The 25,155-nt window shown below is 46.2% G+C and overlaps 1 protein-coding gene and 1 long non-coding RNA gene across 3 annotated transcripts in view; one reads left to right on the plus strand and one right to left on the minus strand.

Moving 5' to 3' along the window:
• The window catches only part of LOC145507770 (uncharacterized), a 32,320-nt gene extending 11,029 nt beyond the window's left edge, over positions 1–21,291 (minus strand). The window contains exons 1-4 of the long non-coding RNA XR_014055111.1: positions 20,431–21,291; positions 10,901–11,030; positions 10,032–10,181; positions 7,473–8,328 (exon numbers count right to left, since the gene is read on the minus strand). This is a non-coding gene — a long non-coding RNA (uncharacterized LOC145507770). The remainder of the gene's footprint in view (positions 1–7,472; positions 8,329–10,031; positions 10,182–10,900; positions 11,031–20,430) is intronic.
• Positions 7,167–24,077, plus strand: GJA5 (gap junction protein alpha 5). Of its 2 annotated transcripts, XM_081495174.1 has the most exons (3): positions 7,167–7,262; positions 17,761–20,563; positions 20,953–24,077. In XM_081495174.1, the coding sequence occupies exon 3, from the start codon at positions 20,985–20,987 to the stop codon at positions 22,062–22,064; it is 1,080 nt and encodes a 359-aa protein (XP_081351300.1). In that variant the 5' UTR covers positions 7,167–7,262; positions 17,761–20,563; positions 20,953–20,984; the 3' UTR covers positions 22,065–24,077. The 2 variants fall into 2 exon arrangements, with proteins under 2 accessions (XP_081351300.1, XP_081351299.1); XM_081495173.1 differs by lacking the exon at positions 17,761–20,563.
• Positions 24,078–25,155: the final 1,078 nt, after the last annotated feature.

A 25,155-nucleotide genomic window follows, 5' to 3' on the forward strand; every position in this document is an offset into this window, starting at 1 on the left:
CACCTCATGTCAATGGGACAGATTTTGTCCTGTTTGCTAACATACTTCTAGGTCAGGGGAAAGGGACAACATGTTGGCCTCTGTTAGATTTGTCAGTCATTTCAATTACTTTGGAGGTTAGTGGCAAATAACCTTTCTTGACCTTCTAGACCTAGAGCAATGATCTTTGCCCTTTTCTGAGGCAAGAGTGTTTTGTGAATCAGATCAAGAACATGGTCCCTCTTCCCCTAAACCTTTGTGTATGGATATAGGAGCTTCTCAGCCCCATGAAGCCCACCATAAGTCTTCTAGAGGTTCATGAGTGTAATATTCAATTAAAACCCTCCGGCTAAACTCTAAACCATCAAGCTCATGATTTGGTCAAAGATGTTTAAAAACAGCTTAAGAGCAAAAGTTTTGCATCTCCTTTCAAAAACCTCCTGGATCTAGAATCATTTTCTAGTTCTCAGAGACAAGTTGTTTCAGGACCTACAGAGGTCAGGAAATCTTGTCTTTTTGCTAGTTTTGAGTAAGTTAAGCTCCAGGGACTTTCAGCCAAATGCCCTTGCAGAGGTCAGAGGATCTATTATCAATTAATTGGCTTGTTCAGCCCCTACAGAAGTAAGTCCCAGGTTTCCTCTATTCTTTGAGAGATCTGGCTTCTGCTGCTGACCTTGGACAAACTGCTTCCCCACTGGGGGCCTCAGTATCTGCATCTGGTTCAGTATCTTTTTAAATTCCCTCCCAGCTCCCAGGCGTCCTTGATACCTGTGGGGTACTCCTCTAAGAAGTCATGAGGACACTCCTGTCCAGGGAGGAATTTCTAGAGCATCCTGATTGAGAAGCAATTGGCTCCCCAGAGGCCTCCAGGGGTAGGGCAGGAACAGGGCTTTCTTTTTGGCTTTCTGCTCTGGGAAGAAACTTACTAAGAGCCATGTCAGAGGGCAGATGCCCATTGACACATGCGTATCCAAATGAAACCCACACCCAGAGGACCAGAAAAGGCAAGCCAGCATCAAGGATTCAGCTGTGCCCTGAACAAATAAAAAATCTCTTCTCCACTCTCAGGCGTTCTCCCACTTCCATGACTCACCTCCTCTCATTCCAGAAAGTCATGCTCAGGAATTAATTTATGGGTCCTGTTCAGAGGTCTTTAAGTAAACAGCTCTACCAATCCTTTCAGCTTCCCAGACAAGCTTGATTTCTGGCCCCAGGGAGGAAGCTAATGACTTGTAGTTACTTTGCTATTGTTTTTCCGAAAACAATTTGACTTCCTTTCTGATAGCCTCAGAATTCCTCCTTTACAAATGAAGGCGCTGCAGCCTGGGAAGGGCTGAGCTCACCAGGTCGCTTGTACAATGCTCCTTGCTCAGTAGCAAGACCTCCTTTGGGTGAAAAGTCCCAGAGTCTCCAGAAAGAAGGGTGGGCAGGCAATTCTGGGGATGTAAGATCTGTCTGGGGATGGAAAGCACCTTGGTGCCTCTGACTCTCTTCTGAGATCTCACCTCCATCCCAGAGCTTGCAAGAGTAACAAAGGTGTACGGTGTCCAAAGAACAAACTTGTGAAGATGGTGTGATTATGACCATTTTATAGACCAGGATGTTGAGGCTCAGTAATTTGCCCAAGATCACACAAGGAAGGGACAGGGCTGAGATTCTATCTCCAATCCTCTGACTCTGAGTTATGACTTCTTTGAAAAAGGCCGTGCAGATAAAAAGAGAGGCCATATGACCAGAGCAGACAGACTTTGGTCTATCATTTGAGAACTGAGCCTTCATGTTAGATCAGAATCAACTTTTGCAATCCACTGGATGTGGGGTTTAAGTGATAGAGTCCTTTCCCTTCTTCTCCTTCCCCTCCGCATACCCCAAAGCTGGGGCTGGGCTGAGTTTGGTGCTAAAAGAGCTCTTTCTGAACCTTCCTCTTGCCAGAAAGACTTGATGGAGTTTCTCCACAGAGTGGCCAGTCCCTTCTTGCCATGAACAGTGATCCCCCACTGCCTTTTTCTGGCAGTCTGGGCCCATTACAGAGACATTTGACTCTTTCTTATTTGGGTGATGGATGGTAAGGGCTTTCATTTTTGAAGGGAAGTGGACTTTCTCACTTTTTGCTACTGTTTGTTGATCACCACTCTGCCTCTACCTCACCACTATCACCACTTAGAAGGAAATCTGGTAACTCTCTAATCTCTTGTACCCTTGTCATACATGAAAGTGAAAATGTTAGTCACTCAGTCATGTCTGACTCTTTGCAACCCCCTGGACTGTAGCCCACCAGGCTCCTCCGTTCATGGGATTCTCCAGGCAAGAATACTAGAGTGGGTTGTCATTCCCGTCTCCAGGGGATCTTCCTGACCCAGGGATTGAACCCGGGTCTCTCACACTGGGTGAAGATTCTTTACCATCTGGGCTGCCAGGGAAGCCCAGTTGTCCTACATATGTCCACTTTAGCACTAATTACATTACAGCTTACTGGTACACAGGGCTCTCGCCAGTCATGGGGAACATGAGGGCAGAATTTATCTCTCATTTATCTTTGTATGCCCTGTCCTCACACATAGTAGGTCCCCGGTATACCTTCACTGAATTAATGATAAGTAAATAAATGACTCTACAGAACAGTGATGTTCCTCAGACTCTGGGAAGAGGATGCTGTGAGGCAAGCACAGGTTTGCTGGAAAAGCACGTGTCATGTGCTCCCGGGTACAAAGGGATGGTTTTAAGTGAATGGTAACTTTGGATGTGTGCAGTGCATACCTGCGTGGCCGTACCTGGTGGCCTTGCTTAGAGGAGGCAATAATGGTGGCCATAATAGTTATAGCTACTATAATGGTGATAACACCATGTTCCATTGTTAATCTTTTTTCTCTTTCCAAAGTATTCTCCCATCTGTAATTTAATTTTGATCTTCAGAACAGATCTCTATGTATTTTACATATGAGCGAGAATATTTATTTAACACTCACTATAAGCCAAACATATATATATAGATAATCTATAGGTTTGATAGGTGCTATCATTGTCCTTATTATAAAAGTGGACCAGATGTGGCTGTCAGGGAGAAAAAAATCGTCTTCTGTCCTTTAGGTTCAGTACTTGGGCTGGGGGAGTGGGGGTGGGCAGAGTGTCATGTGAATCAAACTCACGAAAGAGATTAATAGCACAAAAAGAGATTTTTTTCCCAAATGCATAGGGGAGCTAAGAAAAGTAGTTAGCTCACTAAATGGTTAAAGTTAGAGGCTTATATATTTAATTTAGAGAAGAGATGAGGGGAGAAAAGACTTCTATGGAAGGAATAAATAGGTTTCCTTAGAAAAGACAAACAGGTACTTAGGAGAACAAATGGGAGACAAGAAAGTTTGTAATAATGTTTGTTTATGCAAGTAGAGTGATCATTCTGTCTTCTTCATGGCCATGAAATTTCCCTGGAGAGGGGATTTATAGTAGCCTCATTTCCCAGAAGCTGCTGCTTCTAGTCAGATAAGGGAAACTCCGAGAAGCCTTCTTTCTGCCTAGTGAATCTCAAATGTCTTCAACTTACTCTTCATACCAACTCTGATGTTCCAGATGGGTCCCCACATGGCAAAAGAGGACCCAAGGCTGCTGAATAGAGTCAAGATCTGGACCCAAGCACTCTAACCACAAGTTTATTTGCTCTGAGTCCTGTGTTTTCTACCTTGAGTAGTATTTAGCTGTCTGAACGTGATATTAACTTTTGGGGATGGGGGGAGGGAGGAGGGAGAGAAAGAAAATTAAGACAGAAAACAGGGAAGAGTCTTAGTCTTCTAAATGCCTCTAATCCTGCTTAATAACTTGACTCCAAGAGGACGCTAATTTGGGAGGAGATGTAAAACTTTTGCTCATGAGTTTGCTTTTTATTATTATTGGCTGGATTATTAAGACAGGCCTGGGGTGCCATATCCATTTCACATGCAAGGAAATGCCTCTCCTTTGAGTGATGTGTCTGCAGGCACTTGCATTAATGGCATATTTGACGGAAAGTTTCTCGACCTTGTATTTTAAGATACTTGCCAACAGATCACCTAGATACCATGGATTTGACTGAAAACATCTTTCAGAATAAAGGAGAAGCAAGCCCTTCTTAGTCCTTGTGAGGTGGGTAGGTGTGGATAGACCAAGAATGCATAATTTGTTAGAAGAGAGAGGTGTGCTCCGGGTATGCACTGCACACTCTAGACACTGCTGATAATTTAACCAAAATAAAATTCCCAGCCTTCTTGCTTTCAAGGACTTCCCTTCAGATCTAGAGGACAAAGGCCATTCTAAGGCTTCCCAGAAGAAGGTCCCAATTTTTGTGGATGCAATGCATGGACCTTGGACTCACAGAGGCCCAGTGACACTGCATCCAGCTGTTGTCTTCACGCCCTGGCTTCAGTGGGAGAGCATCAGGCTTGGCTGATCCTGGATTCCTCCTCCTCCTCTTCTCATTTCCGTGGAGGCTGCAGGTACAAGCCCACCACAGAGTTCTTAATTTTGGAATCCTAAAAAGTCTCACCTGCCTTAAGCCCAAGAAAAGGCTTGGTTGTGACTCAGGCCTTTTCTTGGGGACTAAAACTTAAGATGTGTTGAGAGGAGATTCATAGACCAGAGTACCAGGGGCAAGGAAGTCTGTGTTTCTTTTGCTTTTGGCTTCTTGGAACAGGGTGTTCTTGCTCATTTTAACCACTGAAAAGTAAAAGTCTTTAAGGGGACAGCTTACGACTATGGTGTCTGAATCTCCACTGGCAGAAAAGTGTGTGACCTCAGCCCACAAACCAGGGCTCCAGTGACCCATTAACACCCTCCAATGAGGCAAGAGGGACTCATCACTCTTGAAAGGAGATGCTGACAGAACTTATTTGCATGTGTTATCCTTATAGGCACTAAGGGAAGTGGCTCTTTAAACATCTGGACCCCAGCATCTTGGGAAGGAAACTGATGGAGTCAGAGACACATTGAGTAGAGGAGAGATTCAAAGGCCTGTTCATTTGCCCTCTTGCCTACCAGGAGAAGCAAAAAAGAAGCACTTTTCAAAATGCCACCTTAAAAGACTCGTAGAGAAGATGATTGGGCCTCTTCCTGGAAACCTCAGATGATGCTGGACCCGCTGGACTCACAGTCATGGTCAAAGACAATCTCTCCTTCAAGGGCTGGAGCCCATCCTTCTTGTGGCGTCTGCAGGTCTGTTTGCTTCCAGCTGGAGGGCCCTGTGCCCCGCTTCTCTGACCAGGTAAACAGGTTTCATGAGAATTTCCTCTACAGCCATGGGGAGAAAGTGCCTGGCCTTTAGCATCAGGCAGACCTTTCCTCCACCTATTCACTGAATAATCTTGGGCAAGTTACTAAACTTCTCTGAGTCTGAATTTTCTTCTCTGTAAAATGGAAATAATAACATAGTATCTACCCTGCAGTGTTGTGAGGTGAGGATGCCTGGTACTTAGAAGGCCTTCAGTAAATGTGCCTTTCCCTGCCCCCTTCACCATATCAAAGACATCACTCTAATGAACATGTTGTCCAAATGATGTTTTCCTCACCTAATTTAACACTTTATTATATCATTATGCATTGAGGATAAATACATATAGATACTGCCTTTATACTAAGTGCTTTATCTGAACAGCTCTTTTCTGCAACTAGAATATCAGCCTCTTGTGGACAAGGGACAATCTTGTCTCCCACTTAGCATAGGCTGGCCCTATTGCTGTTCAGTTGCTAAGTCCTGTCTGACTCTTTGTGACCCCATGGACTGCAGCATGCCAGGTTTCCCTGTCTTTCACTATCTTCTGGAGTTTGCTCAGATTCATGTCCATTGAGTCAGTGATGTCATCCAACCATCTCATTTTCTGTTGCCCCCTTCTCCTCCTGCCCTCAATCTTTCCCAGCATCAGGGTCTTCTCTAATGAGTCGGCTCTTTACATGAAGTGGCCAAAGTATTGGAGCTTCAGTTTCAGCATCAGTCCTTCCAATGAATATTCAGGGTTGATTTCCTTTAGGATTGACTGGTTGATCTCCTTGCAGTCCAAGGGACTCTCAAGAGTCTTCTCCAACACTACAGTTCAAAAGCATCAATTCTTCAGCACTAAGCTTTCTTTATAGTCCAACTCTCACCTCCATACATGACTACTGGAAAAACCATAGCTTTGATTAGACAGACCTTTGTCAGAAAAGTGATGTCTCTGCCTTTTAATACACTGTCTGGGTTTGTTACAGCTTTCCTTCCAAGGAGCAAGCATCTTTTAATTTCATGGCTGCAGTAACCATCTACAGTGATTTTGGAGCCCAAGAAAATAAAGTCTGTCACTGTTTCCATTGTTTCACCATCTATCTGCCATGAAGTCATGGGACTGTATGCCATGATCTTAGTTTTTTGAATGTTGAGTTTTAAGCCAGTTTTTTTTTCACTCTCCTCTTTCATCCTCATCAAGAGGCTCGTTAGTTCTTCTTCACTTTCTGCCTTTAGAGAGGTATCATCTGCCTATCTGAGGTTGTTGATATTTTTTCCGGCAATCTTGATTCTAGCTTGTGATATTATGTCTATATCCATATCTATCTTACCCCTATCCCAGTGCCTGAAACATAAAAGTATTCTCTTCCCATTAGAGGAGGAAAGAGTAGTCCTGGGCAGTGGAGATGCCCTCTCCCTGCCCTTTGGAGCTTTCAGGTGACCCCTGGTGTCTATTCTGGGTGCTGGTGTTTGTGATTTGTGAGAATATGTTTTCTGTGCTCAGCTCACTGATGTGGGCATAGTAGACATCCCCGAAAAACCTGCTCTGTGAATGCACAGTCCATTTTTCTGACAACAGGAAAAGGATGGGGAAGAGCCGGTTTTCCCATTGATGCCCCAGGAAAGCAGCTCGGCAGGGGGTGGGCAGGCAAAGACTAGCTGGCCACACCACCAGCCTGAAGGAGAGAGGGCTAGCTGGAGGACTGTGGCAACAATGACAGGGCGAGGGCCATGGGGGAGGGGGAGGGCTCAGTCTCCTTCTGGGGAGAAAGTGGTGTGGAAAGGCTGCAAGCAGGTCAAGGGGAGAAAACATTTTAAATAAGCAAAGATCCTAGGAGCACAAAAGGGAGAGGGGAGGGAGAGATCCTGAGGGGGAAGTGGGAGGAGAGAGAAAGAGTAGGAAGAAGTGGGCGGAGGGAGGGTGACAGATAGCGATTAAAAAGAGAGTGGGAGAGGAGCGACTGACAGGCTGGAGAGCGAGGAAGAGTGGGCAGCGGAGGACAGGCGGCCAGAGAACCAAGAAGCCTACGGGAATTCCAGACAGGAGGAAGAGAAGAAGGTAAGAGTAAACTTGGATTTTAAGAGCTAAAACTACCAGTTGATGGGAAAGAGCCAGAGAGAAAGTCTTGAATTACAGGCTGATCACAACAAAGCTCTTTCTCTGCACCTGTGGGCTTCTCTCTTACCTCTCTCCCCATCAGCCCCTATGATGGTCAGCTTTGGGTGTATTAAAGAGGATGGCTTAGGAAGCAGTAGATAAATCACTTACTCGATTTAGAAGGAGCTGCAGAAACGCAAGCGGAAGGCCCCGGCCATCTGTCCACCTCTCACAGAGTCGCCATGCTCCAGGGGCATCTTCTAAGCAGGACACCAGGCCATTTCCAGGAACTTTGGTGAAGACTGGAATTGGCCCTTTAAAAACTCAAACCATCACTGTTTTACGACGCTTCCTGGAGGCTTGGAATCTTTTGAAATGTTTCCACAGCATCTAGGAGAGTGTTTTGATTTTTTTTCCCCCTAAGGCATGTTGGATGGTTTAAAAATATTCCCTGGCTGATTTCTTGTGGAGTATCATGCCCCTGCTGTACACTGTGAGCAATCTGGCCCCTCGTGTTGGAGGAAAGAGGCTGGTGAGACCCAGAAAGAAAGCCCAGGAGAGGCACCCATGGGAGGTCTCCTCTCCTTCTGGGCACAGGGCAGGAAGGTTTCTGTTGGCCCCTTCATCTCCCTTTCAAGCATGTGGTGAAGGAACCGGGGCTCGGGGTGCCAAGAGACCTGGGTTCTATTGCACTGAGGGGCTTGTGATCTTGGACCAGACAATCCCCCTTCTGGGCCTCAGTTTTCTCAGCTATAAGATGGAAGGTTTGAAGTAACAGGACTCCTCTCATTACCATCAGCAGTAACATTGTCTAAGGCTGAGATTCCTAAGCTCAAATGCACCTCAGAAACACCACAGAAGGGAAGCCCGATAAAGGATTTGACGTCCTTACTGCACCTTGGCTCAGTTTTTCCTTCATTCCTTCTCTCAGTATCCTGTCATAATGGAGGACTTCCTGGTTCTGACTCCTCAGCATCTCACCGAGCTGTTTTCTGAACACAGCTCTGGCACACAGGGTCTGAATGGCCTGAGACAAGAAAGGACACCAGGCAGGGAGTCAGGAGACCTGAGAGAGATCCAGCGACATTGGACAGAGAAGAGACCAAGGTCACCTCCATCTGCCTGGGGTGGTGGGCTCATGGCTGGGGACCTAAGCTGGTATTTAGAAGCATCCCAGCCTGACTTTTACATCATCAGGCCAAGTGGCCTCCATCTCTTCCACCCATTGACCTGGGAGTCATAGCCCAGCCCAGCCCCTGACTTGCCACTCACCAGGGACAGCTCTGAACCTGCCATCCTCCAGCCAGGGTCCCTAGGGCACCACTGCTGTTCAGAGCCTGCTCTCCTTGCTGTCTCTCCAAGCCTTTTCCTCCCTTGCTGGCGGCCAAGGAGCAGCCCCAGCGACCACTGCACATACAGTAAGCCATACCAGGACATGAGTTTCCTGGCTTCCAAACTGGCACCCTCGGGCATCCCCTCCCCAGACACATGAAGTTCACAGAGCCATGGCAGTAACACAACCGTGTTCCCTGCTTGGCCACTGCCTGGAATTCCAGAGATGTTCTTGCTGGGTTGTTGAAACCGGTTATTGTTCTTGTCTGTTAGCTGCCTCACTCCTGTCCCCCACTCCAGATACTGCCCTGAAGTCCTAGGCCATTAGAGTTGCAAGTGGTCTCTTAGATTTCCTTTGGCAAGTAAGGAAAACAAGACTCAGAAAAGGGAAATGGTTTGTTGGAAACGACAGAGAGAGCCAGGGCCAGTGAAGCTGGGAGAACACCATACTCAGCTCACTCACACCATGGGCTCTTCTGCCTTCCATCCTTGGCTGTGTTTTCTGAGTTTCCATTTCCCCCCAAACCTCCCTGCTTCTTGAATGTAAGTGTCTCTACAATCCTGTTTCCTGGCAGTGGCACCACTGCCCACCTGCTCCTCTTCATCTCCGCCGGCTGGTGGGGGGCACACGCAGTGGAGGCTTCTGGGCTCTTACAGCCAGCAGGGCTATCACAGGGCAGCCTGGCCTCATGAGTCCTGGCTGATCCCCCCTCTGGGACCAGCTGATCAAAACAGAGCAGGGAGCCTGTCGGTGTGGATCAATCAGACAGGAACTAGAAGACTCCCAGTCCTCAGGGTTAGGGAGACCTAAGGTCCAGGCTCTGTCATCTGTCCCAGGAAAGATCTCACCCACCTTGGAGTCCAGCAACTCTCTGTGTGAACTGACTCCAATCTGGGCTCCAGGACTGAACTGACTGAAGGGGAGAGATGCCCACTTTTTCAGGAAAGCTTCAGGTCTCATAGGAAATAAGCTGACTTCCCTTTCAACAGCCAGAAGTTGCTGGCAAGGGAATCAATTGTTTCTGATATACTAGCAAACAATGGGCAAGAAAAATTCAGCCTTTAGTAATCTACTCACCTTCATAAGGAAAGGGAGTCAGGAGGCCTCAGAATCAGAGGTACTGAAATAACACGGAAAGATCTTAGAGTTTCTCTAATTCAGGGGCAGGGCAAAAGGAATCACATTTCGGTTAGAATTTCAACTGTGTAAACTTTGGGGAAATGATTTAATGTCTTTGATTCTCAGTTTCTTTATCTGTCAAAGAAGTGAATACATACTTTCCTTGTAAAGTTTTACGCAGATTAAATAAAACGATGTATTTTAAGTGGCTATCATGCAGTAACTGCTCAATGAATGATAGAACAAGAAGAATAGAACAAGAGGAGAATACAGGTCACCTGGTGCTCAGTCCAAATCTCTTGAATTGAGTCTCGTTTGAAGCAAAGGTCTTTCCACAGTGAAGGCTCACCATGACTTGAAATTCTGAAGGTACTGCTTGGTTTTTATGACCATAGATTTTTTTTTTTTCTGGGTCTACTTTTGCTGACCTGTAAGTTGGGAATTAGAAAATCTGGATTTGCCTCTTGACTTTGCCACTAATTTGCCAGATGATCACAACTGGGCAAGTCACAAATTCCCCTGATGTTCTAACAGACCTGGAAGGGCCTAAGCAATCGTCCAGCTCAACCACTTTGTTTTACCTATGAGTGAACTTAGGCTCAAGGAGAGGGAAGGTTTTGTCTGGAGTCACAACAAAATAGCTGGAACCAGAAAGAGCCTCTCTTCTGAGGCTCTTGTCCATAGAGGACGTCTAGAAACTGAATCCAACCTTGCATCTCCATGATTCAGAACTTTAGGAAAGTGCAGGTATAGCTAAGGGTCAGGATGCCTCTTCCCCTCAGATTGCAGAGTACACAACCTCCTATTTCTCTTTCATGGAAAACTGAGTCACCTTCAAAGCTACCCTTGTGGATGTGCCTTCAGATTGGTGATTAGATTCCTAAGTGCTGCAGCTCCTCAGAAAGAATGAATTACATGAAGCACACATTTTATAATATGGACTCATGGAGTCCATCTCCAGACCCAAAATCTTGAGTTAAAGGAAAGTTGGGAGGCAGGCTGGACCAATGATGAGTATAAATGGCGTGTGATTGGAGTGGATCTCTACACATCTCTTCCTCTCCTCCCACCACTCTTCTTTAAACCAAATGACATAACTGATGTAGAGTTAAATTAATATCCTTCCCACTGCCCATGTTTTCCTCACCTCTGACAGTCACCCTCCCCCAGCTGGTAGTGCATGGGTGGTGGTCCTTGCTGAGTCCCTCTAGCCGGCCTGCTCATGTCAAATGCTGAGTCAAGTTGGCTCACTGGGTCATATTTGAGAGGAGATCTTACTGGAAATGGCAGAAAACAAGGAACTACATCACTGAGTGGCTACTATGTGCCTATTACGGTTCTAGATGTTTCCACTTATTCACACACTGTTTAATCCCCATGAGGAAACATTCCCTCTTTATAAATGAGGAGGAAACTGAGAGGTTATGTGACTTGCCTGAGGTCACACTACTAGACGGTGATGGAGGCAGTCTCGAATCCCACTCTTCCTAGGAACAATGAGTCCTACCACCTATTTCTGTTCTCATTGCTCTTGTTGCAATCTGACAACTCCAGCGCCTGCTGTTTGGCCAGCTGAGAACCCGGCGGTAGACAGTGTTGCAGCCAAGAGCATTTACTGGCTAAAAAAGGAAATAACTTTCTATATGTGATTTCTGGCCAAACGGTGGCAGATGCTGAGGAGTCTGGGAATCCTGACCATTGTGGGCTGAGGGCTCCATGTGATATCAATTCTAGGAACAGCATATGCAAGGGATGGCCAGCCAATGAACCAGAGGCTAAAAGGAAAAACCCTGGGCCTCTTATGGGAAAGTGGGAAAAAGCCCTGCTTGTGGAGTTAAGACACTGGAGCTCTGGTCACGGGTTTGTCACCAGCTGTCAGTCCTATCAGTCCTAAGGCCTCTTTGCTTTTCTTTCCCTTTTAGAGACACAGAAAGAAAGGCAGGTTTTGAAGTCAGGTAGACCGGGTTCAAGTTTCCTACACAGCATTTGCTACTTGTGTGACTCTGTACAAGTTCTTTAAACTCTGAGTCTCAGTTTTCTCAGCTGTAAAATGGGATAATACTGCTTTCCTAGCAGGGCTAATGTAAGAGTTAGAAAGTGGACTTGTAAAATGCTTCACACGTGGAAAATACTCAGATAGTGGTTTCTGTTATTACTACCACTTAACTTCCCTGGACCCCTGGTCTTCATCTTGGGTTGAGAAATAAGGGATTGATTTTGACTGATCCCTAGATTCCTAGATTCCTTTTAGCTCTACTGTACTATGAATCGATGGTAAGATGTTGGAAATAATAAAGCATTTCATAAATGTATTTTTCATTAATAACCACATAAGTATCAATCAACCCCTTCTGGGCAAAAAGACCTCCCAATATTTCATTGTAATTGAATATCTCCATTTGCCATTCCCTCCCATCCATTCCTTGTAAATATGTCTTCTAACATTTTAAGAAGATTACTTATCCTAGCATAATGCTCTTTCTCTTCTTTGCCTGCTCCCTTCTACCTCCTTGGCTTTGAAACAACTGTTGGCCAGCAGGATCTCTGAATGGCCCACTCTGTCCTTGCCAGAATCAAATAATTAAACTTAAAGAGGAGTTAATTATCTGCCCTTGGCCGGAGTAAAAGGAAAACTAAAGTGATACTTAATCTCCTCCATCTGTCTCCTTCTCCGTCTCTCTCATCTCTAACTCCTCCTCCCCTCTTTAGAGATTAAGATTCAGGGGCGCAGGCCCCCTGGACTTCTCATTCTGAGAGAGTTGCCCACACTGCCCAACTCAATAGCCATAGGTATATCATACATCTAACTGGTTGCTTTCCCTGAGGCTGAAGTAGCTACCACAAACCTAAATCAGGAAAAGAATGAAAGTCCTAAATGTAAGAATTACCCTCAACCATGTACAAAATCGACTCCCTAGTCTCATAGTTATTTCACAAACATTCCTGTGGCAGTTATCTTAAAAGAGGCCACTCTTCGACCAGTAAGGATTTTCAAAGAAAGGAACTTCAGGCGATTTAGAATCTAGCACGGTTCTTAAGGCAGGAGCTCTGCTGTCAGAAAAGACAAGAGCTGGCTTTGATGCCAATTTCATCGCTTACCAGGAAGTCACCCTCAAGTGATCTTGCTCAAGTCTACCCCCACTGAGGTCTGTAAGAAGGGAACAGGGCCAGTCCCTACTTCCTCTGGTTGCTGTGAGAATCAAATGAGAAAATACATATCAAGAAATTTGCAGAGTGTCTGGCACATAGAAGGGCCTCAAAAAGTGTTAGATTCTCTTTTTATTCTCACCTTTTTGTGTAACTCTGGGTAAACTAGCAAACGAAGCTGAGAATCTGCAAGGATAATAAAGATTAATGAGATGGCTGAGGATCAAGACCACTCTCTCCCATAATTCTCCCTACAAGTCTATTTTAGAGAGAAACTATTGGGGGTGAAGGAAAATTAGAAAAATGTACAATCATGAGTAAGCTTCACAAGAGCTCTGAGATGATGGTTACAGTTGATGTTTCACTTTATAAAGCCACTTTTGATGTCTGGCGTAGCACTGGGGCTCATGGACACTTTCTGAACTGAGCTGCACTGACATGAGACTACATCTAAGGCATCCTGTAAGTGACACCCTTTGGGTCTTTTTACGACAGAATTCTCTTCATTGGGAAGCAAGTCAACCCTGCCCTTGCCGCATTCCACTGCATGGTGAGCGAAATTATAACATGGGCCCAGGGGATTGTTATTATTACTATGAATAACAATCTTTATTGAGAACCAGAGGTCTGGTAGATACTATCCAGAACATATGTCGTTGTCCAGAATTAGACGCAGACTCTGCAGAGTGATCTTAAAATCTAATTTTGTCAAACTTGGATGAGTTTCCCAGTGATCTGTGGGGAGGAGGTGGAGAAGGAATAGTCTGTGGTGACCAAGTCTCTTGCTCTAGACATGCTCAGTCCTGTTCAGTCAAGTGGAGGGCTCCCTCATGGGCAGAAGGAAGGCTCATGACTTTTCTCTCCCTGGTATCCTGGTCACCATAGTCACCATGCAGGTGACCCTAGTTTGGCTTTCCAGGGAGCCACCTCTACTGACATTAGGTGTTTTGACTAAACTGAATGCTGTCATTCATCCACCGTTGTTTCTAAAAAGTACACAAATCCGCCTACCAATTTCAGGGCACAATATTAAGCTCTAAGGGAAAAGAGAGGATAGAGAGATTTCAGGGGGAGGATCCAATGATGAATCGTTATGGGGCTTGTCTTCAAGGACAACTCAACTCAGGGTTGAGTTGGAGAGACGATACAGTCAGCAGAGCAAATAATTCTCATTATGTGTGCGAAACTCAGTGGTTTTACAATTAAATCCAAGCCCCAGCTCCTGAGGTGGGGACACGAATTTGTTGTCAAATAGTATGCTATAGACTTCCCTGGTGGTACTGTCAATAAGAATCCGCCTACCAATGCAGGGAATTTGAGTTTGATACATGGTCTGGAAGGATTCCACATGCTGCAGAGCAACTGAGCCCATGCGCCACAACCATTGAGCCCACGGTCTAGAGCCTGTGCTCCACAACAAGAGAAGCCACCGCAATAAGAAGCCCATGCACCCCAGCTAGACAATAGCCTCCATTCTCCACAACTAGAGAAAGCCCGTATGCAGCAACAAAGAGCCAAAACAACAAAAAAGAAATTAATTAATTAAAAAATAGCATATTGTAAGGAAACTGATATGTTTGGTTCCAGAGGACAGAACTAGAATCAACAAAAGAAAGAGAATTTTCAAGACCTCCTCATGGTAGCTTCTTACTCACTCACAACACACCTTCCTGAGCAGGAGAGACGAAGGTGCAGTTTCTGCTATGTGCTGGGTGGCACTTGCCACCTGCAGCTTGCCGAGTTCATGCTGCAGTCACGACTAAAGGACTGCAGCGAGCAGGATGACTACCAAGGGAAGGGTCTCACGTCCCCCACTCCATTTGGGGGCTATGTCAGAGGTAATGCAACTTTATTCCTAGACCAAACATTCTTCCCCCAATCATTAAGAAAGTATTTATTATGCACTGAATAAGAAATCTGAATGCAATAAAAATACTAAGTATTTACTTTGAGAAGTCTACTACCCATCTTACAGGGAAAGCTGTTAAATCCTTGGGGGCAGGAATCACGTCTCATCTGGGTTTTTGCTTGTTTGGCTAGCTGGGCTGTGCAGCATGTGGCATCTTACTTCTCTAACCAGGGAGCAAACCTGTGCCCCTTATGTTGGGAGTTGTAACCACCAGACCACCAGGGAAACCCCCTGATCTGTTTATTAATTCAACAGATACTGACTGCCTAGTCTTTGCCAGGCCTGGTACCTCTGAGGTATTATTTCAGTACCGAGAACAATAGTAGACACATAGTGCAGATTAGCTGATAGACGAGAAGTTTTTGGAGAACAAGTATAAGGCAGCATATAACCCAGTGTGGGAGTAGATCCTGACTGCTGGATGGTAATTTAGCATCTTCAGAGTTCAGGAGATATCAAAGAGGGCTGAGGTCAATTTGAGATGATGTCTCCATTTCCACTTAGAACTGTGGGGCAGAGAAAGAGGTGCTGGCTATGAGTTTAGGTTAATTGGGGCTGCTCTAAATTGGTTTTCTTTAAAAATATTGGCTGTGTAGGGTGGCCTCAGTGCCAACATAAGGAGGAGCACTGGGTTGGGAACTAGACACTGAATTTTATTCCTAATCATATAATATATGAAGTGAAGGAATAAAATGATGCTCCTTTTGCACAGAAACCTTCCTTTGGCCCTTTCCCTCTTATCCAAGCGCCATATTACTGTTACCAAACAAGTTCCCTCATGACTTCTCCAAAAGTTTTGCTTTGTCCCATGATGTGACACATTGAAAGAGGACATGGAAATTCTTGGAATAAAGAATGTTCAGGGTTGGGATGTTCTTGTCCAGGTTCTAGGGACCATCTCTTTTTGCCTTGGGGGCTTTAGAACACATATCAGTTGCAAAGGGCTGTAGAATTCAACTATCCAGGGCTCTATGAAAGGCCCAGGCCCCACCTGAACCAGAGTCAACTTCCTGTCTTACGCTTCCATCACTGTTGTTGTTTAGTCTCTAAGTCATGTCTGACTCTTTGTGACTCCATGGAATGTAGCCCACCAGGCTCCTCTGTCCACATGATTTCCCAGGCAAGAATACTACAGTGGGTTGCCATTTCCTTCTCCAAGGGATCTTCCTGATCCAGGGATCGAACCCAAGTCTCCTGCTTTGGCAGGAGGATTCCTTACCACTGAGCCCCAGGCCCTTGTATTTCCCTAATGTTAACACACATTGTACTTTATTGCAATTATGTGTTTGTTCTCTCTCCTTAATGAAGGAAAATAAAGGCAGTTCATCTCAGTAAAGGCAGGGACTCCGTGCTTGTCTTTTTAATTGCTGTATCTTCAGCGTTGTCCTCACTGAATGATGCCTGATAACTGGTAAACATTCAATAAATTTATTAAATGAATGACTGAAAGGGAAGGACATCATAGGCTAAGAGAACATGAGAAGCCAAGATAAAGAGGTGATTTTCCCATTTAGGTCACCACAGAGCATTAAGTAGAGTTCCCTATGCCATACAGTAGATTGCCATTAGTTATCTATTTTATTCATAGTACCAATAGTGTATATGTGTCAGTCCCAATCTCCCAATTCACCCCACCCACACTTTCCCCCCTCTTGATGTCTTTATGTTTGTTCTCTACATCTGTGTCTCTATTTATGCTTTGCAAATAATTGATTTGTACCATTTTCCTAGATTCCACACATATGCATTAATATATGGTATTTGTTTTTCTCTTTCTGACTTACTTTACTCTGTGTGATAGCAGAGTCTAACACAACACTGCAGAGTAACTATACTCCAATAAAAATTAAAAATAAGATAATACCAGTTATATAGGAGAAAAGCCAAAGAGATGAGAAATTGTGGGTCATGAATATGTGTGTGGGGAGTTGTGTAGCTTAAGTATTGAGTATGTGAGGGGAACAGCAGAAATAGATAGGATGGGGAGGGCTTCCAAGGTGACGAAGTAAGTAAAAAATCCACCTGCCAATGCAAGAGACACAAGAGACTCAGTTTCAACCCCTGGGTTGGGAAGATACCCTGGAGTAGGAAATGGCAACCACCTCCAATATTCTTGCCTGGGAAATCCCATGGACAGAGGAACCTGGTGGGTTACAGTCCGTGGGGTCGCAAAGAGTTGGACACGACTGAGCACACACACTGTGGAGGGTCTCAAGTGCAAGTTAAATAGTTTGAACTTTATAAACAGTGGGAAGCTAGTGAAGATCACAGACAAAGCAGTGACATATACTACCATTTGTATTTGATAGAGTTTAGCCCTCCTAACACACTTCCTGCCAAGAGACAGATAATAATCTACAAAGTATTTTGTGTGCTTTCACCTAGAAAACTCAATGAGTATCTAATCTACAAGTTTCTTTGGTTGAGGTTGTAGGGGGCCCAAAGAAACCCAGAGGAGTTGGGAAATTGACTTTAGCCAGGGAACTTTCCTATTATAAACTGAGCAGCTTGTACATAGCAGCAATTTGAAGTTTCTATGACCTTGTCTGAATCATCCAAGAAGTTACAGATGAGAGGTTTTTCACCCTATATACTGCCACCAGGGCTCCCAGGTCTGCCTCAGCCCACACCTCCTCAGTTAGTTAGTTTCTCTTGTTCTCTCCCAGTGAGGCTTCCCCAGAGGCTCAGGGGTAAAGAACCCACCTGCCAGTGCTGGAGACGTGGTTTTGATCCCTGGGTCAGGAAGATCCCCTGGAGAAGGAAATGGCAACCCATTTCGTTATTCTTGCCTGGGAAATCCCGTGGACAGAGGAGCCTGACAGGCTACAGTCCAAGGGGTTGCAAAAGAGCTGGACACGACTTAGTGACTAAACAACAACAACAAAGATTGTCTTTCTGATAGTCTATCAAGACCGTGTTCATTTCTGGTACCTGTGCTTTACTTCTTCCAGGTGGGACCCCTTGGACCACAAGTGAGGGAGTCAGCAGGCAAGCCTCCTGGCAGACCAGACCAAAGCATCACATTCTTTGCCTTGAACTATTTTTATACTTCCTTGGGGACTTGCAAGGAATGAATGACAGTGCCAGAAGATCAAGGGAAAAGTCTTCAGGGATGGAGGAGAGTTTGAAAAACTTGCCCTGGAAGAATATACATCTGTTTCGTTTTGTTTCTTTTTCATTGCCCTTTCTCTTTCTCTCTGGCTTTCTCCCCTTCTTCTCCTCTGTTTCTCTCTTCTGCTTGATAATGCACATCTCTCTACCTTCCACTTTCTCTTATTTTTGTCTTTCCCCACCACTTTCTTTGCTAGAAATGGCTGCCTTTTATTTGGTTCTTATATTCCGAGCACTGCGTGAAGTGCTTTTCATGTATCCCCTCATAATACTTGATGAGCTAAATAACAGTATATCCATTTTGCATGGGAGGAAATTGAGACATAGATCCAGCAACTTCTCCAAGCTCAGCAGATATTCACAAGGATTTGAACTCCACTTAACTAACCCCCAAATTGACTTCCTTGAACTGTTACAGAGTCTCTTTCCCCTCATTTCCGTCACTCCCTTGTCTTTTCCCTCTTTTTAATCCTCCTCTTTCCCCTTCTCTCCCTCCCTTCTCTCTGACACTCGCCACATCCTGGTCTCTGCATGTGTGCTGATGACCCTGAAGGTGCTAAACACTGTGCACGTGCCCAGGAGGGATCACAGACCATTCAAATTCTTATCTAATCAGCTATTTTCCTTTTGGACAAACGCTCCACAATTTTCCACTTTGGGAGGGGGCCCTTAATCATGTGAGGAAAAGGGCAGATGTCTGGTCACAAACCAGAGGAAAGGTCTCAAGACTTGGAAGGGTCTTTGATATGAAGGTGAACAGAGATAAGGTCCTTTCTGCTTACTCACGGACCCTTTCATTCCCAGGGACTCTGTGTACTCAGGGTTGGGGAGTGGAGTGCTGGGACAAGACAGAGCCAGGAGGCTGGTCTCTGTCAAGATATCAGCTCAGAAGCCAAAGCCTGGACCATGAAATATGGTCCTGTCCTTCCTTCCTCATATGCATAAGAACTGGAACTGGGATAGGATAGGAATCAGGGGCATGCCGGCAGCAAAGATGTGAAGGTTAAGGCTTGAACTTGACAACCTCTAAAGTGCCATCAGAGTCTGAGGTTTTAAGATTTCAAGAAGGGAATATTTATCCTCAACTCCCTCCTTTTTTTTTTTTTTTCATTAGGACTGGTTGATTAAAGGCTTAAGCCATAAGAACATTTATTGCTCATCAAGTAAGAATTCTGGACATAGAAGAGTCAAGAGTTGATTCAGAAGCCTCCGGGCACCAGTTGCATTTCTGAGATTCTCTGGGTAGCTTCTGGCATCTTGACTCACACAACCTGTCCACAGGCAGTTGTGGGGGTGACGAGGACTTCAAGGGAGGCTCTCTCTGTTTACTGGAGGATGGAAAAACATTTTCTAGAGCACTCCCTCCACATTAGACCCTCCCCACCTCACCTCACAGAGCAGAACTAACTGCAGTGAAGGCTGAGAAAGTGATAGCTGATCTTCTTGTCCTGCTAATGGAACACAGGCAAAGAATAGGGGATTGGTTTGCCATGAGTAGGAAACATCAGTGCCTGCCACCCCCTCCTTCATTCATTCAACTAAGACTTACTAAGCCCCCACTCTGGGTCAGGTGATGATGGTACAGAGGAAAAGACAAGTCTTATTCTCAAGGAGCTCCTACTGGAAGAACATAGACAGGAAGAGGATCACAAGATGTTAGGAGAGGACTGAGTGTCCCCAGGGTCACTGCTGAGCTGAAGATACTCAGCTTGAGGAAGCAGGGAGGGCTGAAGAAGCAACGACTGGGTTCAGTTTTGAAAGGTATATAGGATTCAGCTAGGAGTGAGGAAACATGTAGGAGGTGGTTGGAAGGAGGGCATTCAGGAATCTTCCAGGACTTGGCATGCTGGGGACCAGCAGGAAATGAGGCTGATGAAATATGTAAGGACCTGATGAGGGAAGGTTCTAGGTGAGACTTAGAGGTTTGGGGCATTTATTCTGGATGTGAGGTGGGCGGGTCTTGGGGTGGATACCTTCTGTATGCAGAAGGACAAGCTGAGAGGCACAGCTGGAATGGTTGCACTGCAGGGAGGAGTAGATCAGCACTACCAGCTGCTCACCAGCTGGGGGAACTTGAGAAACCTCTGAATGTCTTCTTTGTGCTGCTATGCTTAGTTGCCCAGTCAGGTCCAACTCTTTGCGACCCCATGGACTATAGCCCCCCTCCCAGGCTCCTCTGTCCATGGGGATTCTCCAGGCAAGAGTACTGGAGTGGGTTACCATGCTCTCCTCCAGGGGACCTTCCCAACCCAGGGATCAAATCCAGGTCTCCCACATTGCCAGCGGATTCTTTACCATCTGAGCCACCTTTGCCACCTCCCAGTAGAGCTGGCCCATGCTGCAAGGCTCCGATTGCTAGAAAATGCTTCCTGAGGAGGCAAATTTGCCACTCCCACCCTCTTTTTTCTCTACCACCTAGTTCTGCCTGCTGAAGTCAGAAAAATATTTTTACCCAACAGCCATTCAGCTATATGGAACATGTGAGTTATGATTTTCAGCATATCACATACCTCATCTCATTTAACCTTCAAATCCTCTGGTGTAGCTATTCCCATTTTACAGACAAGGAAACAGACTCAGTGAGGCAAAAGTCCAGAGTCACACTTGCAGATTCCTGTCCTACACTACTCCAATGTTTCACAGGTGAGGTCCTTGAATATCTGCACCAGAATAACTGAGGCTGCTTGCTGCAAATCAAGATTTCTTGGGGGCCATCCCAGACCTCCCAGAGTAGAATCTCTGGAGGTAAAAGCACAGGATCCACACACATTTTAACACACATCTCAGTTGATTTCTAGATCCATTAAAGCGTGGGAATCATACTCTAATCTTGCTATCACGAGTCCTTCGAGTCTTCTGTTTCATTTTTGCTGGGCATGGGGGAGAAGGAGAGCCTTCCAGGCGAATCTGATTTCTAAGTTGCCTTTCTTAAGAAACGCATTGGTTTGGGTCAGTGGAATCACAGGGCATGATCGCGCTTTCCAGACATTCGCAGAACCATCCCTCTGTTTTTCTCTCTGCCCCATTGGCAGGATTCTTGGTGTCCGTCTTCTGCTGAGCCAAGATGGGTGACTGGAGCTTCTTGGGAGAGTTCCTGGAAGAAGTACACAAGCATTCCACGGTGATCGGCAAGGTCTGGCTCACAGTCCTCTTCATATTCCGCATGCTGGTGCTGGGCACGGCTGCCGAGTCATCCTGGGGGGATGAGCAGGCTGATTTCCTCTGTGATACGATGCAGCCTGGTTGCGAGAACGTCTGCTATGACCAAGCCTTCCCCATCTCCCACATTCGCTACTGGGTGCTGCAGGTCATCTTCGTCTCCACGCCCTCTCTGGTGTACCTGGGCCACGCAGTGCATATGGTGCGCGTGCAGGAGAAGCGGAAGCTGCTACGGGAGGCTGAGAGGGCCAAAGAGGCTCGGGCCGCTGGCTCCTACGAGTACCCGGTGGCCGAGAAGACAGAGCTGTCCTGCTGGGAAGAAGTGAATGGAAGGATTGCCCTCCAGGGCAGTCTACTCAACACCTACGTCTGCAGCATCCTGATCCGCACCACCATGGAGGTGGCCTTCATTGTGGGCCAGTACCTCCTCTACGGGGTCTTCCTGGACACCCTGCATGTGTGCCGCAGGAGTCCCTGTCCCCATCCCGTCAACTGCTATGTGTCCCGGCCCACGGAAAAGAATGTCTTCATTGTCTTTATGCTGGCGGTGGCCGGACTGTCCCTTTTCCTCAGCCTTGCTGAACTTTACCACCTGGGCTGGAAAAAGATTAGGCAGCGATTTGTCAAGTCCCAGCCAGGCGTGGGTGACTGCCAACTTCCTGGTCCGTCGGCCGGCATAGTCCAGAGCTGCACGCCGCCCCCTGACTTCAATCAGTGCCTGGAGAATGGCCCTGGGGGGAAATTCTTCAGTCCATTCAGTAACAAGATGGCCTCCCAGCAGAACACAGATAACCTGGCCACGGAGCAGGTGCGAAGTCAGGAGCAGATTCCGACAGATGGCTTTATTCACATCCGTTATGCCCAGAAGCCCGAGGTACCCAATGAGGGCTCCCCAGGACCCAGCCTCCCCCATGGCTACCAGAGTGACAAGCGCCGTCTCAGCAAGGCCAGTAGCAAGGCCAGGTCAGATGACCTGTCGGTGTGACCCTCCAGTGTGGGAGAACCAGATGGGAACAGAGGAGCTCAGAGAGAGAAGACATGTCCTTTCTGACCCCTTCTCTTTCATTCTCATCACTGCTATGCTATTTTTGGACTCTGGGTCTCAATGGCATTGCTCATTCTTTCCAGAAGATGTAAGCAGGTCTTTGTGGATGCGGTCAGAGACATAGCTACCTGTCTAGGCTGCTGTCTCTTCCCCATCCTCTACCCAGAATCCTCAGTGAAGCCTTTCAGATTACTCTGTGAATGGGATGGAAGAAGGGAGGGGATCACGCAAACCTGGCCTGGGAGGGATAGCCAGAGGGATAGGATGACTCTCTACACAACAGCCACACAGCAGATGGATTCTCTAGGTCCTTCTGGCTTCCTTGATCTGAACACCCTTCCTCTGGCAAGAAAGAGCCCAAAGTTCCCAGCCCAACAATGAGCATGAGTCAAGGAACTTGCATTAGATGTGCTCTTGAGTGTGTTGTCTCCTTGGACCATACCTTGGAATGGTGGTAAGGTTGCCATGGTCTGCCCTTGGCTGCCCTTCCTTCTGCCCAGTCTTACTTAAAAAGAGGTCCTTGGAACTCGACCAGCAGTCTCAACTTTACAAGTGCCTTGGTATGCACTTCTGGCAAATGTCTCACCTTGGTGATATTGCAGCCTTTCCTTCTGCCAGGGTGTGCAACCAGCCCCTGGGGCTGGAAAGCTCTCCTGGCGAGTCACTGTGCACACAACCCCACTGGAATTCCTGCCACCACCTGTCAGCCCCCAGCTCTTTTACCGTTCAAGCCACCTAGACACCATCCCTTCCATTCCCCCCTTGGCGGTCCCTCGAGTTCTCCCCTAAACACCTTATTGACCAGAATGCCTAAGAAGTCATTGTCCTCTCTTGAATCCTGACCAGATCACCAGCCATGGAGGCCAGTGGAATCTCCCTGGGTCTTATGAAAACAAAGAGGGCATTGTGCTTCTCAGATTCCCCCTGGGAAAAAGAATAATTCTGTTGTAAAGATAGAAATAAAAAAGGAGAGAAAACACTGGAAAACTATTTTTCCCTCCTGTTTGCTTCCCTTGCTGACTGCCAACTTAGAGTGCCAAGAGGAGGTGTGATGACAACTATGGAGGCCCCCAGATTTCCCTTTCCCTGGAGTATTTAGCAGGGGTATGAAAGCAGTAAGAGAATCTCCAGCTCTCTTGGCAGGGCCCTTGTTGAAGAGCACAGAGATGCCTGTGTCTTCCCAGTGCTCCCAAAGAGACTGCCAAAAGCAGTGGGGACTGGAGAAAAGCCCTGCCTCCCCAGGGACTGGCCAGGTTTCTCTCTTCAGTCCATCTGTAATGGGTGGTTGCCATTTTGGATGAAGATAAATGATGCTCAGAATTGGATGCTGAAACTTATAGGGAGATGATTACTTTTTTAAATGCATATGTGTGTGTGTGTGTGTATGTGTGTGTGTGTACGCTGATAAAGTGGGTGAAGGGGAGGGGAGTCCTGAAATAAGGAAAGGATATCTTAGAGACACTTGTGCTTTCCTGCTTTCCTCTAGATGCCTGGCAGAGGGCTGAAACTCACTGTTTTCAGTGTCATCAACCTAAAGATATAGGCATGAGAGGCCGGGATAGAGGAGGTTGAAGGCTCAGAAGGAGGCTCAGCCTCTGCCCCATGTGCCCATCTCTGGGCCCCTCTGCTGAGACTTGAATGCTGTTGGTGGGTAGAGAGAAGGATGTGGGCAGAGGGGTGGAGGAAACTGACTGGGATGCCATTTAGGGAAGAATGATTGGTTATCCCAGATCCCTGGAGGGAACACTTTTTAATCTATTGTCTGGCACTGGCATTAAGGCTCTCCAAAACAAAACAAGACTATCTTTCCCACCAACTCTCAAGTGTGTTTGTTTTATGAAATAAGTGTTCTTGGGTTAGAAATTCTATGAGATCAGTTATGAAGGGGTTTTCAGGAAGGAAAAAGGAAATAATATGTGTAGTTTGTGCAAATAAAGTCTGGCCCTCCATGTATCTCTTCTTTGTGTCCCTTTCATGGTATGACTACAAGATAGAGGTAGCAGGCTTGGTGGGGGGGGGGGGCACTTGGTCAATATTGCAAAGGGCTTTGGAATCACACATGCTAGGGTGAAAATTGCAGCTGCTGATTTACAACTGGACTCCAGCAAGCTACTTAATCCCTGAAGCTCGGTTTCCTCATCTGTAAACTGAACCTAGTAATATCTACCTCACAAGTTGTTAAATGAGATAGTGTTTCTAAAGAGTTCAGCAGGGTGCCTGGGAAATCATAGTCTGTCATTAAATTGCAATTATTGCTATCATCTTCATTATTTTTGCTGTTATGTTGACTACATAGTATTTGAAAACTTGGGATGTTGAGGAATGATTCCAGAACTTGCCATTATGGAGCTCACAGTCTACCTAAGATGGTTAAACTAAATTACATAAAAGAAACAAAAGAGAATGAAATAGAAATTTATTAATGATCAATTCTAGGAACTATAAGGCTCCAAGAAGTGATCCACATGAAAAAACTACATTAGAAGAGGAGATACCTGACTTGGCCTTAAGGAGTGGCTAAGGTTTTAGAAAAGTGAAGACCTCAAAAATGACTCTGTGAAATAGGCCTGTGTGTGTAAGTTGCTCAGTCATGTCCGACTCTTTGCAACCCCATGGACTGTAGCCCACCAGGTTCTTCTGTCTATGAGATTCTCCAGGCAAGAATAACTGGAGTGGGTAGCCACTCCCTTCTCAGGGAATCTTCCCAACCCAGGGATCGAACCCAGGTTTCCGGCCTTGCAGGTAGATTCTTTACCATCTGAGCCACCAGGGAAGCCTGTGAAACTGGCCTGAGAACCCGAGTCTCCTACACTGCCGGTGGATTCTTTACCACTGAGTCACCTGGAAAGCCCAAAAGTGAAATAGGCCTGATATTGGGCTTTCCAGGTGACTCAGTGGTAAAGAATCCGCCTGCAAGGTAGGAGACTTGGGTTCAATCCCTGGGTTGGGAAAAATCCCCAGGAAAAGGAAATGGCAACCCAATCCAGCATCCTTGCCTGGGAAATCCCATGAATAGAGGAGGCTGGTAGGC

This window comes from Giraffa tippelskirchi, chromosome 5 (genome assembly GCF_054371585.1).
Source record: "Giraffa tippelskirchi isolate mGirTip1 chromosome 5, T2T-mGirTip1v1.2.pri, whole genome shotgun sequence".
Lineage (NCBI taxonomy): Eukaryota > Metazoa > Chordata > Mammalia > Artiodactyla > Giraffidae > Giraffa > Giraffa tippelskirchi.

What these genes read in the sequence shown, in the direction of transcription:
- GJA5 (XM_081495174.1), top strand. Translation starts at nt 20,985, where the DNA reads ATGGGTGACTGGAGCTTCTTGGGAGAGTTCCTGGAAGAAGTACACAAG.